The 14,245-nt window shown below is 35.5% G+C and overlaps 1 protein-coding gene across 1 annotated transcript; it reads left to right on the top strand.

Annotated features, from left to right (window-relative positions):
• The first annotated feature begins 617 nt into the window (after nt 1-617).
• LOC149553110 (homeobox-leucine zipper protein HAT5-like) lies at nt 618-5,666 on the top strand. The gene is made up of 3 exons (XM_089788622.1): nt 618-1,042; nt 3,937-4,328; nt 5,002-5,666. Exons 1-3 carry the CDS (start codon nt 922-924, stop codon nt 5,485-5,487), a joined length of 999 nt encoding a protein of 332 aa, XP_089644748.1. The 5' UTR covers nt 618-921; the 3' UTR covers nt 5,488-5,666.
• The last annotated feature ends 8,579 nt before the right edge of the window (nt 5,667-14,245 follow it).

Below are 14,245 nucleotides of genomic sequence, written 5' to 3'. Positions count from 1 at the left end.
ACATAAATTATTGATACCAATAAATTTGTATTATTTTCTAAAATTTAAACAAACAATAACCAACAATAAACTTTTAATCATCAAAATCCAATAAACAATAATTCAAAGATAACTGTCCTTAAACTTAATATGACTGACCATGACAATACAGTCCCGTCGTCCTCATCCTCACTCCAACACACCATAGCAAATAATATCTTAAAACTCCTGTTCAACACCTGCTGTAATCCTATAGTAATAATAATAACCGTTCTGTAAGAAGGTGAGAAAACTTTGTTATTACGACAATCTAGTGCGATGCTGTGAAAGAGTCCAAGGCAAGTCGCAATGGGAAGCTGTGGAAGAGTCCAAGAGATGTTACACCCACAATGTCCGCCTCTTCAACTGGCCCGAGAAATGCCCTTTTCATACCCTGGGAAAAACAAGAACAAGGCAAAACCCCACAATGTAAACTGATCGGAAGCATTGATTGGGTCAATGTAGAGCGATGGGGCCATAGGGAAGGAGATGAGGGCATCCATGCATATGGGTACCACTGCCATCATCATGTGAGGATTCCCTAAAAGCCAGATGCCGCCCGACTCCTCAAAAGGCCCCCAACTCCTCTTCTTTCTTCTCTGGATAGAACAGTCTTTCTAGTTCTTCAGAGCTTTCAAAGTTCAAATCCTTCAGATTTTTTCCCCTGGCTGAAGTTGGCTGAGGAAAAAATTCTCAAAACAAGGTCCCTTAATTGGGTAAAAGAGGGCTCTGAATGATGGAACTGGTGGTCTGCTGGTTGGTGTTTAGGATGAGAGCTCTCTGGAGCACTAGTTTTTTCCGCCATAAAATGTTTTTATAATAGTTCTTCACCTTGTTGTCTTTGCTGGTGTTGGGTTTGGGCAAAATTTATGTTACTGTGTGAAATAGTATTTGGGTAAGGAGATGATCATGTCTGGGGGGAGAATGTATGGTGGATCCAATGTGATTGTCATGGGGAATGACCCGAGGATCCCTTGCTCTTCAGATGCATTGGAAACTCTGCTTGGCTCTCCTGTTTTCAACGGTACGTCTTGCCATACCCAACTTCAATATTAATTACATCAATATCTTTTTCTTTTTCTTTTTTGGAGAGTTTACTATCAAATAGCTTTTTCATTTTCTCCCTCTTTCTGCGATTGTGTATTAGTGGATTGATGATTTTTGTTCACAATTCACTCTCCTATTTGGTATGTCATTTTTTGTGCTGTTTCTCACATGTAGGAGTTCAACTGTTTATGGAGCTTTTGGGATTGGTTTATTGTAAACTTTAGATTGCTTTTGTTACCCGTGGATTGCAGAGATCATGTAAATATATATTTATTTAGTTTTTTCTGAAGTTATGCAGTATCTAATTGGTAGAATGTATCATTTATCTGTGAAAAATCGATTTACCTTGTTTAAGACTTTGAATTCCTTCTAATAGATCAGGCTGATGAAGCTGTTGACGGGGTCTTAAAAAAACTGGTAATACTTACTAAAAAATAAATCTAAACGTCAGATCTTGTTATGGGGTATGTTGCAGAGGCCATATCTATATTATTATGGTCTTTCTGAAGTTAAGTACTAGATAAGTGATGATATTTTCCTTTAATCGTTGAATACTAAAATGTAAGGGTGCCATGATTTGTGTTTTTTATCATATTTCTGATAATTCAGGTATCGAGGGATGTTGAAAATAATATTGGCACTATTTGTTCCCTAGAGTTTATATTGTTCTTATAGTGCCCTTCAGCCTCAACGTTCATATTGATGCTATAATGTGTCCGGAGTTCTACAATAACTGATTGGTGAAGTTCTGTTAAATTAGACGTCATGTTTTGCATCTTCAATCCTATATATCTAATTTGGGAGGTGTTAAATAGACACTGTTATTAGTTTTCTTTTCTGAAAATCGGATCTTGTAGTAATGGTGCAAGAGAAGTATTTTATTATAGTTTCTCTAGTCTTGCCAAATTTGTGTATGAGTTTAGTGGTAAATTTTGTAATTCAATTCTACAATACAGACATGCCTTGTTCTGATTAAAAGGAGTATTTAGGGAGCTTTTAAATATAACATTGATAGTATTGTTTGTAAGCTTAAGACTTGTTGTTATGTTTGGTGTTTGTGACAGACGTTATGTTTCTAATTTTTCTGTTCTTTACTAAGTTCTGTATCAGCTGAGTGGTGAAGTTTGTATATAATTCTGAAAAATAAGCATGTCATAATTTGCGCCCATGAACATATCCGGAAATTCAGGTGTTTTGGAAGGTATCCCACAAGGCATTGATACTTGATACTTGTTTGCCTTGGCTAAATTTTGCGTTCTTTTTGTTGTCTCTATATTACACTGTACAGAGGTCGTGCTCATTGAATTTATATTTATATCAGATTTTTGATTGGATGTTTCATAATTTATAAAATTCAAAACGTCTCAATGTTACTTAGGGTAACATATTCCATTCAGAGTGAGGTTTACTGCTGACAGTGTGCTGTTGGTGGTGCCCTGTTGTATTCCTGTACTTTTGTTTGTTCTCTTGGGTTCTTTACAGCCTGGTGGCTGTTGATTTTGTAAGGATCAGCCTCCTCATTCAATTGTGGAGATTTTGCCATCACACCAAAAGCATGTACGGGGATACAATCACATATCATGTGGGATTTGCACCCACTACATATCACATTGATAAGCCAAGCCTACATGGACAAACAGTTTGAGTCTGATTTGAGAGACTCAAACCGATGACCTGCACTTTGATACCATGTAGATTTTGCCTTCACACCAAAAACACATACGGATGGTGGAGAGGGATCTCATCAGATATATAGTCACAAGGCCAACAGATTACATTTTCTATCCAAAACATATTCCATTTTATTGCTGAACTTAAAAGTAGTAATAGTAATTGTTTTTTAGGGCATTGCACAGTTTTTGTTTATAGTTCCAACTTCTTCTTTTTGTACTTGTAATCGTTTATAGTATTATGCTACCCTTTTTTTAAGGTGGCTCTTCTATAATGCAGAGACTCAAAATTCAGTCCTCAGCTGACATATTTCAAAATTATTGCTTTTGCCGGCGTGGGTTTAACGGCTCCATTGAAATATTTCTTAAAAATTGCAATTTGGGTATGAAAGGAAATTGAATTCTAGATAGTTTCAGTGCTTTTACCTGTTGCTGGCCATGTTTATGTTGACGTCCAAAACCAATTCCCTTCCCAACTGTTGTAGAATAGGACGCCCGTCTTTAGATTAGGCTTGATTGGAAAGCAATAGCAGTCAATTCTTTGCTAATTGAACTATTATAGCATTAATCTTGGGTCTAAGTCGGTTGTTTTGAAAATTGATTAGGCGTTAATTCAACTTCTTGTCTGGATTTTATTTAAGTTTTCCAGAATTTCTTAAAGTCAAATTATACTCTTGAGGTCGCCGGTTGTTACCAAGCCCAAGCCATGTACAGCAAACCCTTTATTTCTGTTTTTTTGCTTGGGACCAATGGTTATCATTTATCACTTATCCCACTCTTATTACATCAAAGCACTTGAGAATGAATGCTACGTTCACAATTACATACCCAATCCTTCATTCAGGGGACGATGAATATGGGGCATTATCATTTGTAAAGATGCTCGGTGTTAGTTTACATTAGGTTGTCAATGACATGTTCATAAGAATGGGTTTCTATTGGTATTTCTCTTGTCCACGATAACGGTTTTGGATCTTTTAGTATTTATTTTGTTAAGGCTTTGGTTGTGAGTATATGATATTTAAGCCCTTTTGGATTTGTGGCTTGTTGAGAATTTCGCCAGTGACATTTTCAATCAAGGTTTCTTATGGGGGATTATTAGAGAAGCTATCTTTCAAAAATTTCGAGTGATAAATTGTGAAATCAGGCAACGAATATTGTCACTGCTGGAAGCTAATTTGATGCTGTTGTATCGTTGTAGGTTCAAGGTCTGTGGCTAATTTGGGCGAAGTCATAGGTAATGTGTCAAAGAGGCCATTTTATACTACCCTGGAACAAGAAGAAACTGGAGATGAGGAACTTGAGGATTGTTTCCATCCACCGGAAAAGAAGAGAAGGTTGACTGCTGAGCAAGTTCAATTTCTGGAACGAAGCTTTGAGGTTGAAAACAAGCTGGAGCCTGAGCGCAAGGCACAGCTAGCGAGGGATTTGGGTCTGCAGCCTAGGCAGGTTGCAGTTTGGTTTCAAAATCGGCGGGCAAGGTGGAAAACAAAACAATTGGAAAGGGATTATGATATTCTTAAGTCGCTCTATGAAACTCTGAGGGTGGACTATGATAACCTTCTCAAAGAAAAAGAGAAGTTAAGAGCCGAGGTATGTTTAACTGCCTATCTAAATACAAGTATGAAATAAGATGATATTGCTAAGTTAGTTTAGCTTCATAAAGTTTCAAATCGGGCTCTGATTGTGAGGTTTATTAATTTGCATAAGAAATACAAAGAGATTTATAAACCCATCGGTTTTATGCAGTACAGAAAGATGCAAAACTGTCTTTTCGCAGTTGAAAAATCTATAATCTAATTTGAAGGAGATCATTCTTGAAAGAAAAGAGTAGGTTATGTAAATGTAGAAGAACGGAAAATAGAATAGAGAAAAATATTGAAGCAATTCACAAAGAGATTTATGGTGGTACACAAGAACTTGTAGCTATGTTGACATTGAGCAGAGAATTCTATTGATTAACATAAACAAATGATACAGCAGCAGCATCGTCTATAAATGCACCAGTTACATATAACGAACAGTCTCATAACTCGAGAGATACATAATTGAAGGGAAAACCAAATGACAATTGGCCTTCACTTCAACAGATTATAATCGAAGTGCCAATTATACATATGTCAATTGCTATCTTTATTAACATAATAATAACAACAGCTGCTTGCAGGATCTGGATAACTTTCTTTATGTTATGTTATTGGTGTTTTCTATCGTTATAAATTATTTTTAAATCCATTGGTTTCTTGCATTTTTGCTATTGCATCAGGTTGTTTTGCTGACCGACAAGATGCATTCTAAAGATCAAGACCTGAAAATTGAGACAAAAGATTTGGAGACTGCCGAGAAGAAAGGCTCTTGTCAATCTGCTTTTCATTCTGAATATTTTCAGAAATCTGATATTGGTGCTTCTCTTAAGGACCCCATTCCTGTCTGCAAACACGAAGATATTTTGAGCTCTGGAACAGATAGCAGTGGGGTTCTAGATGAAGACAGTCAGCACATTGATTGTGGCCATTCCTCCTTTGTAGACCATGTAAATCCATCCCATATTTTTGAAGCAGATCAGTCAGACCTCTCACCTGCAGAAGAAGACGACGACGACGACGAAGGTGTGAGTGAGAAACTGCTTCCTCAGACATGTCATCTCCCCAAAGCAGGAGGAAACCTTTACTCAGATGCATCAGCAGTTACCTGCAATGATATGTTTCCAAGTGATTATCAAGTCAGCATTCCCCTCTGGGAGTGGGCTTAATTGCTCTACTCTTTATGCTCGTTTTGTGTGATCTCCAGTGTTCGGAATAAGAAAAGATTATGTAGAACCACTCGAACAATATAGGAGATTGGTCTGTGCAAGGGTTAGCACACCTTGCAGTTGTAAGTTACTAGAAGATTTTGTCATTTTGAATAGTGACCTTAAAACTTTCTATGCAACATGATGTATAGCTATTTATGTTTGTTTTCAAGTGTCTTTTATCCTTAAAGCAAGAGCATTTAAATCCTCCCTAATTAAAAGAATTATGAGTGAATGCCATCCTGCTCTGTCTGTTATTATTATCTTATTAACTATGCTAGTGTTATCATTATCTTAGATATAAAGTCCATGGTATGCTACTTAGTCCAGTCTTATATCGTCAACAAGCATTGAATCGGTTCTCTAGTCTCCATGGCGATTAAACTTATGTAGGAGCTGACGTTTTGGGCAAACTAGTGCAGGTGCAATGATGACTTGAGGAATATGTAGTAGACTTTTGAGATGCATTTTACTGGCTTACAAAGTTTGTTATGTTGGAAGGAATTAGCCTGGTGGCAAATTCGGGTTTGAAAGCAAAAGAACTTTGTTAATCCAAATTGTTTTATTAAATTATCTCGATAATATTAAGCACAAATTTCCAGACAACTCTACTGCTGTTCGACCAATCAGATGATTGCAGCCCTGGTCTATAAGTTTCTTTTGTTACTACGAGACTGAAATAGTAGAATTACAACTGCTAATATGAGCAAATGAATATGCCTGATTTAAGTTGTGTATATGTTCTCATCTCGCCCATGACCTGAAGATTATATTGAGGATTCATTGAAATAAGATTTAATAATAATTAGCTGCGTGAACTGTAAGTGGGGAACATTGTATGTCAGTTGTGTTCAAGTAGTAACACAATAACAATTATTAGGAAATGGATACAATTTTTAATTGCCAATATACTTTAGGAAATAGATGCAAATATCTCTCTTACCAATTTGAAGGTGACATGTTGCGTGATTTTTAGTATTTTCTAGTTTTAGTATTTAATATACATAGCTTTATCTAGCCAATATTCAATCCCACGTATTTTGAGAGTCAGCTGAGTAAATATATTAGTTTAGCTAGTTGTAGCTGATCATCATATTTACTTTAATTCACGGAATTCAAGGGACCTCTCTGGAGTTTGTCATTTTGTAAATGGTAGGGTATCATGGTTCCCCAAATTATCTGGACAAAAGCAAGATACTAACACATGCCCATACGCAAACTCTTGATTTGTATTAGTGGTGGAAATTTAAATAGAGCGGGGTCGTCGCAAGTTTTCCTCGTGAAATTACACCTGCAATAGTGTGTAAAGATGTATGAGAACTTTGCTATCTAGTCTTTTAGGTCTGATGTAATGGGGTTTACCAAAGAGCCATGAGAGATGTGATGAAGTTTCTTGTCCGAAGAAAGTTGGTGTGTGGATAATGAATGTAATATTTCTTGTGTAGGTGCTCGTGTCTCTAGAGAATGCATGTATTTTCAACAACACGGAACTAAACCCTCTAGACAAAATGTCACTTTCAGTGGCTCCATGTTCTACCCCTGAGAAGATTTTAATCTGCAATAGCTGTACGAGGACCTCTTGATGTTGGCATTGTTCTACGAACACTCATCTTCTCAAGACAAGAAAAAGATGAGTTGAGGGATGTAAAAAGTGTACCTGCAAATCTAAAAGCCTTATCGACTTCTATACCCTATTTCAAGATTATGCACTGACCCCATCCCCACACCCAATATACCCCACATCTTCTCTTTACTATAATTATCTCTAGTATAGCTGTAACTTTAGTCATATACTTCCATGCTCTGTTCTAAAATCCCCCCAGTCTTCTGTACTGACCCCACCCCCACACACCATATAACCCACACTATCTCTAGTATAGTTGTAATTCTATACTTCCATTTTCTTTGAAATTTCTTAAGTCTTCTGTACTTATCCCATCTCCACACTTTATATAGTGTTGATGTAGTAATTATATTTCAGATGAGATTCATCTCCACCAAAACTACGTGCTTTTGGTGTAATGGCAAAATCTCATGGAATCAGTGTGTGAGTCATCAGTTTGAGTCCCTCAAGCCCTTTGACTCTTCGCTCGTGTAGGCTTGACCCAGTGACGGGGTATGTAGTGGATGGAAAACCTACATGATACATGGTTGTATTCGACTCCATCATGTGAGGGGTGTTGACGTAATGAGATAAGATCCCTCTCCACCACTAATATATGCTTTTGACGTGTTGACAAAATCTACAGATATCCCACATGATCTGTAGACTATAACTATCTCTAATATAGCTGTAACTTTATTCATATCCTTCCATTCTCTGTTCAAAGATGTCCCCAAGTATTTCCCATCCCATACCTGTATTCCTTTGTTTCCTTGCAACCTAATATGCTAAATGCCTTAAGACTCAGGAATAGGAACATTGGAAAAATCCTAGTTCTGTTTATCTTACCTGGCCCCATAAAACTTTTATTTCTAGATTGCGCTACCTAAAATTCCACATGGGAGGAGAATCCATCTCGAGAACAATCCTCTTTATGAATAGGGAATCTGAGATTGAGGGCTGCCTAAACTTGAGGAACAGACAAGCTAATGCGTCACAGATTTGGCCAAAGTGATGATAATGCGTTTGGGTGGTCAAAAATTGCTGTTTTGTAGTAGGAGACTGGGTCCACAATCCTCTGGCAGGAAGATGGGTTTCGTGATACAATGTACATACACATTGGGCCTACCCACCCCTCCCCACTTGTTCATTGTAGCCCGGGCCCTTCTTGCAAGAGTCCAAGACGGTAGAGCTGTTCTCTGGCCATTGTGGGTCAATATGTCTCTTCCGGTTGACAATTAAAGCTGATATTCCAGGCCCATTTCTGTATTTTAACTTTTAGGCAGTGATGCGAACATTAACTGGTAGATTTGATCACATGAACCATGTCCCACAGCACAGCTAGAATATTTATATATGGGTACTGATTCCTTCAGATAGCTCAAGGTGATTGATTCATTGACTGGCAGCTGTAAGTGTGGGCATTGCTATCTTTTGACAACGAATTCGATCTGTCCATGAGGACTTATTTTGATCAACTTCATGAACTTTTGTTCACAAGCGAAGATATTTGCGTCATACACGTGTATATGGTTTATCTTCAATTGGCTTTAATTTGATCAAAAGTTGCTTTACTTGATTCCAGACTGTTGAAAAATGATGTATCCTGGTATTGTTGTCTTTATTTATGTGTGTGAGGTAGGAAAACTATACTGAACGCCATGGAAATGACATGAGCTTTTTGTTCTTCTTGTTATGGAGGGTTCAGCTCAGCAGAGGTATGCTTTCTACGAGTTATCAATCAGTGAAGGCCACCACAGTGACTTTTTAGCAATCTGATACGGGTGCATTCGTGTCAGAAACCTCTTCAGCTAAGAGCCAAACACTGGGGTATACATTCTGCCAAAATCGCCCGGAACATAATCATGACTTCATCCTTTATGATATCAGAGCCTTACATCAAACAAGACTTGATCTCTAGTGGACTCATTGAAAACCATTGAACGTCACAAACAAATTAAGAGCCACTTGACATTTCACAAACTTTGAAATATACTATTAACTTTTATTTACAGCATCTCTATTTTATTTTAACTGGTATTAGTCAATTATGGAAAGAACTGGTGTTAGTCTGCCTTTTCTAAAAGCTCTACAGTTTTGGGGTATCTCCTCTTTAGGATGAAAAGAATCTCCATGTAGGACCAATCATCTTTCAGTGTGAACGACTTTTCAATATATAGAGATCATCTCGCATGGATTTGGCACAAACTTTTTAGTTTATGAAGTTTTATTTCTTGAAAAGGTAATTATTTTCTTTAATCTTATTACCTCATGATTCGTTTGAAGAAAAAGTTTCGTGCTCTTTACATTGACCCTAGCTTAAAGTTTGTTTAATCCTTTTGGCTCAAACCTACGTCATTACATACACATCAAATTTGATTTTTTGTTTTTCTTTTATTAATTTTTATGTGTGAAAAGGTCTTATGATAATCTTAATACTGTTGAGTTGATAACAATGCAATCTTTATATATATGGGAAAAATAATATTTAAAGAGATGATTAATTTTTTGAAACTTTCATTTGGAAATGATAATGATGCAAGTTTTGTAGTAGTTTAGTGTGTAGACACTTGCATTCTTTATTAAATTTAAAGACGTGTTACCAAAAGTTAATATATTTATTTGATATTTAAAAATAAAATTATTTATTTATTTAATTATATAATCATATCTATTTTGTTAATCAAATATTTTATTTAATTTATTTATTTATTGGCCTCTTTTTTAATTATTTAAATAAATATGATTATTTATTTAACTAATTTGCCATATTATCATTTCTAACATTAGCCTTCTATTTTCTTCACGATCACAATCTAAATTCACATATATGTGACAAATAACAATAGTCTCTTAATTTACCCATTTCATTTTCTTTTCCTCCCATGTCTATGTTCATTAGAGTCAAAGATGTGTTACCAAAAGTCAACATCTCTCTAACACTTACCTAGCACATTCTTAACCCTTAATTTCAAATCAACCTCTTCATCTTATTAATTCTTACATTTCCTCTTATTTTAGCGATTCATCTTTTAACTTCTTATTCTCAATGCTGAATTCTTGTAAGAACTTATATTATATAAGCATATTTCTTCCTCATTTGGTCTAACGTGATGAATCACTAAAGAAAAGTTGAACACAAATATTGTGATTATTGCTTAGTTTGATCTCATAATTATCTTGTATCATAGCTTCTTCAACATCAATCAACCACATTTATCCTTTCACATCATCTTGTGTGTGTACAACATAAGTAAGAGAAAATTACAAGATCATGAAGGATTGAAGAACAATAGAGTCAAGTATTACATGAATGTGATGGTCTAACTTTGACTATTTTATCTTTTGCATTTCATGAAGAAGAGCTTTATTGATTGTTTGTTGAATTAGTTTGTAGACTTAGGCTTGTGGTTGGGTTGTTAGGGTTTACAAATAGGTTTCAAATTCAACATACATCATTTGGCACATTGGGTAGGATCCTAGTCTCGTTTTTATAATCATTTTTCACAAATCTTTAGTTTTAAGGGCTCCAAGTTCTGAATCAACGAGTTTGCTTGCACTTAAACACGAATGATTTTTTGACATCTCTATGCATTGGTGCCTCCTATAATTGACACTTGCACTTGTAGATCACCGATTCATTTAATTGGGGTTGATCATTTGTTTTCATTGATTTTTTTGTTCTAGCATTTTACTCTTCTTTCTAATTAAAGTTGCATTCTGATTTTCAAGCTAACACTCAATTTTGCAAGTTTAACATTTGGTTTGAAGGTTCAACATTATATTTTTGCAAGTTATGTGCCTTAATGCCTCCACCTATAGCTTGAGATCTCTGCTATTTAAAGTCCGCATAGGTAGATTGATGCCTCATTTTTGAGAAACTACACCAAAATCTAACCAATCTTGGGTTGTGAGGCTTGTGTATCTTTGATTTCCAGCTTGGCTCACACATTGATTTCATAAGGTTAATAAATAATTACCTTACAATGTGCTTGCCCACTTTGTGTTATCCAAGGTGGTTATTGTTGTAAGACTAGAAAAAGGGTTAGAAAGCATATCAAGGCAACCAAAAACCTCAAAGACATGCAAACCTATCTAATCCTATCATAAAAACTACTTGAAATGTAAAAGAATTCAAAACAACTAAACCCCCTTTCAATTGTAGCTTATATGTTCTCCTTTTTTCTCCATTGAATTGTTCTAATGTTTTCTCCATGATAATAACAAATCTCTTGAAAATAATATGAAGATTATGATGAGAGAATACTTGGATGCGTGGTTAGCCAAAAAAGTGCAAAAGAGGCTTAATTTATTGGGTTGAGTGATAAATTTGAAAATTGGAAATTTGTCATAATTGAATTGCACAACTTGGAAAATTGTCATAATTGAAAGGTTCAAATTGTAAGATGTGTCATAAAAGGACACATTATGATAATGCATAAGAAATTGTGCATAAAAAGGTGGAGGGGGAAAGATCGAAAGGAATGTGTAAGAAAGTGAAGGTAAAGTGTAAGAGTGGAAGCTAGAAATAGAAGGATGGAAGCCCAATTAGGGGGGATGTGTAAAAGTTCCATTTTTTTTATTTTAAAAATTCATTAATCTCTCCAAATTAGAAATCAGAAATTATGAATATAAAAATCCCATAATTCATGAAAATGGTTAAAATTAATTAATATGAAATTAATTAATTGGGAGACTTAGGAGAAAAGGGAAAATAACATGATTATATGATTAAGACATAGGAAAAAATTATGGGTTATATATTCCCAAGGGACAAATTGGTTTTTGATTGGCCGAATTAATAAGTTTAATTCAAAGATAACCTAATTAGATGATCTTGATGCAAACTTGAATCTATTGTGGTGATTTTGAAAATGGTTCAAATGTGATTGATTGATTGGATGATGATTTCAAAGTGATTGAACAAGGTTTGATGATGTGTTCGGTTGGTTTGGCCAAGGAATGATAATGTATGACATTAGTGGAGTCAATGACTCTGTGGATGCCATCAAATTGATCATAATCAGTTGATAATGTTGGTTTGGAATAGCATTAATGGACTCTATCAACATTGTTGAATCTATTTGGATAAGGTTGATTTGACTTTATCATGCATTGAGTGACTTGAAAGTGTCAATGATCAACTTGATGAGGATTGATGATGAATTGAGTTTATTTGATTAGAATTTGATAGGGTTTGATTTGGCATTGGGGGACTTGATAATGCCCAAAATTCATTTGGGGATGTTTGATGACGATTTGAAATGATGATAATAAGTTTGACAAAGATCTAACAAGATGGGGTTATGCAATGATGAACTCAAAAATGTCGAAGTTTGGTTTGAAGGTGTCTAGAGTTGATTTGATTTCAGAATGATTTGAAAGTAATTTGAAAGGATTATTGTTGTTCCACGGTTGATTAAGGTTGATTGGAAATGACATGTTTGAAGAGGTTTGAAAAGATTAAGAATCATTTTGAAATAGTATTGAAAGGGGTTTGATTGATGGTCAAGTTGGCCAAAATGATCAAAAGTTATGATGCAAGAATGCAGACATGTTAGTGTGCTAATGATGAATTTATAGACATGAACCAAATTTTAGCATCTACACTTTCCCCCTCTTTGATATAATGCAATTTTGAGCACTGTATCAAAGAATAGTTATGAAAAAATGCATAAACATTCCCCAATAATGGTAGGATACATGGGTGCCCCCTTAACAAAGTGATTGAAAACTATACATGATAGGTCAATATATTGATAATGATTAGGCGAATCCACAACAAAAAATGAATAAAAAAGGAGATCAAACATAAAAGCTATGAGGCTCATACTGCAAAGATCATTACAACCAATACAAAACAAAAAGCTTGCACATCTATATATGAGACAAATGGGCTATAAAAGGGCTTAAATAGGAGATTTGAGGTCATTTTCACTCTCACTTTTGGAAGAACTAGAGCTATGGAGCTAGGAAAATGGATAGGCTACCACTGGACAAACCCATAGGGAACAAGTATGGAGCTAGTAACCATAGAAGGCCGCAGTACCACAATTAAGTACATCAAGGCATCTCTATGATTACACATTTCTAGGCAATTAGAGGGTTAAACATGGGGGGTTAAAAGTGAGTCTTGTGGGCATTTTTGGGGTTCTAACATGCCAAGTTTGTAGAAAATGCACCCAAGTGCACAACTTGTGCACTTGGTAGGCCTAACTATGTAGTTTATGCACTTAGCATGCCCAAGTGTGCACTTGACACACTTAGTAAGCCAAACTGCATAGTTGGTAAACCAAATTGCATACAAAGTCAAAATATAATCAGAATTCTCTTAAATGGTCAAAACTTAGTCAAAAACCTAGGGTTGGTCAAATATTAGGTCATCATGGTCAAATATGGTCAAATTTAGTCAAACTTGATCAACATTAACATGGAGTAACAAACATTTGACACAATTGGTATGATAAACATAGGAGGAGCTACCTCTACTATAGATGTGGTGGCATAGGTCACCATACCTAGAGTTGTGATTTCAATTGAGTGTACATCAGAGAGAGATACTAGCTGAGTTAGGGTTACATTATGTCACATTTACTCCCACTATTAAGGCAAAGAGATGATTGATTAAAATTTTAACATAGCAATGACACTTAGATACTAGTTCATTCCACCTACCAATGAGTGAGGTGATAATTACTCTAGAGGATGTATGGTGCATCATGATCCACAAAGATTTGAATGAGTAAGATATGGAAATAGGGAGATCAACACTACATAGACAATTTGAGTGTGATGATGGACTAGGCATTATGGACTATGAGATATGCCTGGAGATATTGGCTACATAATATAAACTCCAAAAAGAAAGGAGCACAAGGAGGGTTCACCAAAATGCTTAGTGGGAAAATGGAAGCACTTTAATAAGATTTAGGTTTCCACTTTATGGGGTCACAAATCCATTCAAATATGTGTGTGATGGAAAAAGAGGAATTTCCCAAATATGATTCCACTTATGATCCAAATTAGATTAGCTAGAACCCAAAGGAAGAAGGGAGCTAATACTAAATATGAAGTATAAAGAGGAATGTGATACAAGGAAATGTACTCTCTTTGGCT

This window comes from Cupressus sempervirens, chromosome 6 (genome assembly GCF_028749045.1).
Source record: "Cupressus sempervirens isolate cs-2001-9-10 chromosome 6, ASM2874904v1, whole genome shotgun sequence".
In the NCBI taxonomy this organism is placed as follows: domain Eukaryota; kingdom Viridiplantae; phylum Streptophyta; class Pinopsida; order Cupressales; family Cupressaceae; genus Cupressus; species Cupressus sempervirens.
Note: the sequence above shows the minus strand (reverse complement) of the source record. Positions and strands in the feature narration are given on the sequence as shown.

Bases quoted from the DNA above. Each gene is read 5' to 3' on its own strand.
- LOC149553110 (XM_089788622.1), top strand. From the start codon at position 922: ATGATCATGTCTGGGGGGAGAATGTATGGTGGATCCAATGTGATTGTC. The intron at 1,043-3,936 runs GTACGTCTTGCC...GTATCGTTGTAG, and splicing joins TGGCTCTCCTGTTTTCAACG to GTTCAAGGTCTGTGGCTAAT. The intron at 4,329-5,001 runs GTATGTTTAACT...CTATTGCATCAG, and splicing joins AAGAGAAGTTAAGAGCCGAG to GTTGTTTTGCTGACCGACAA.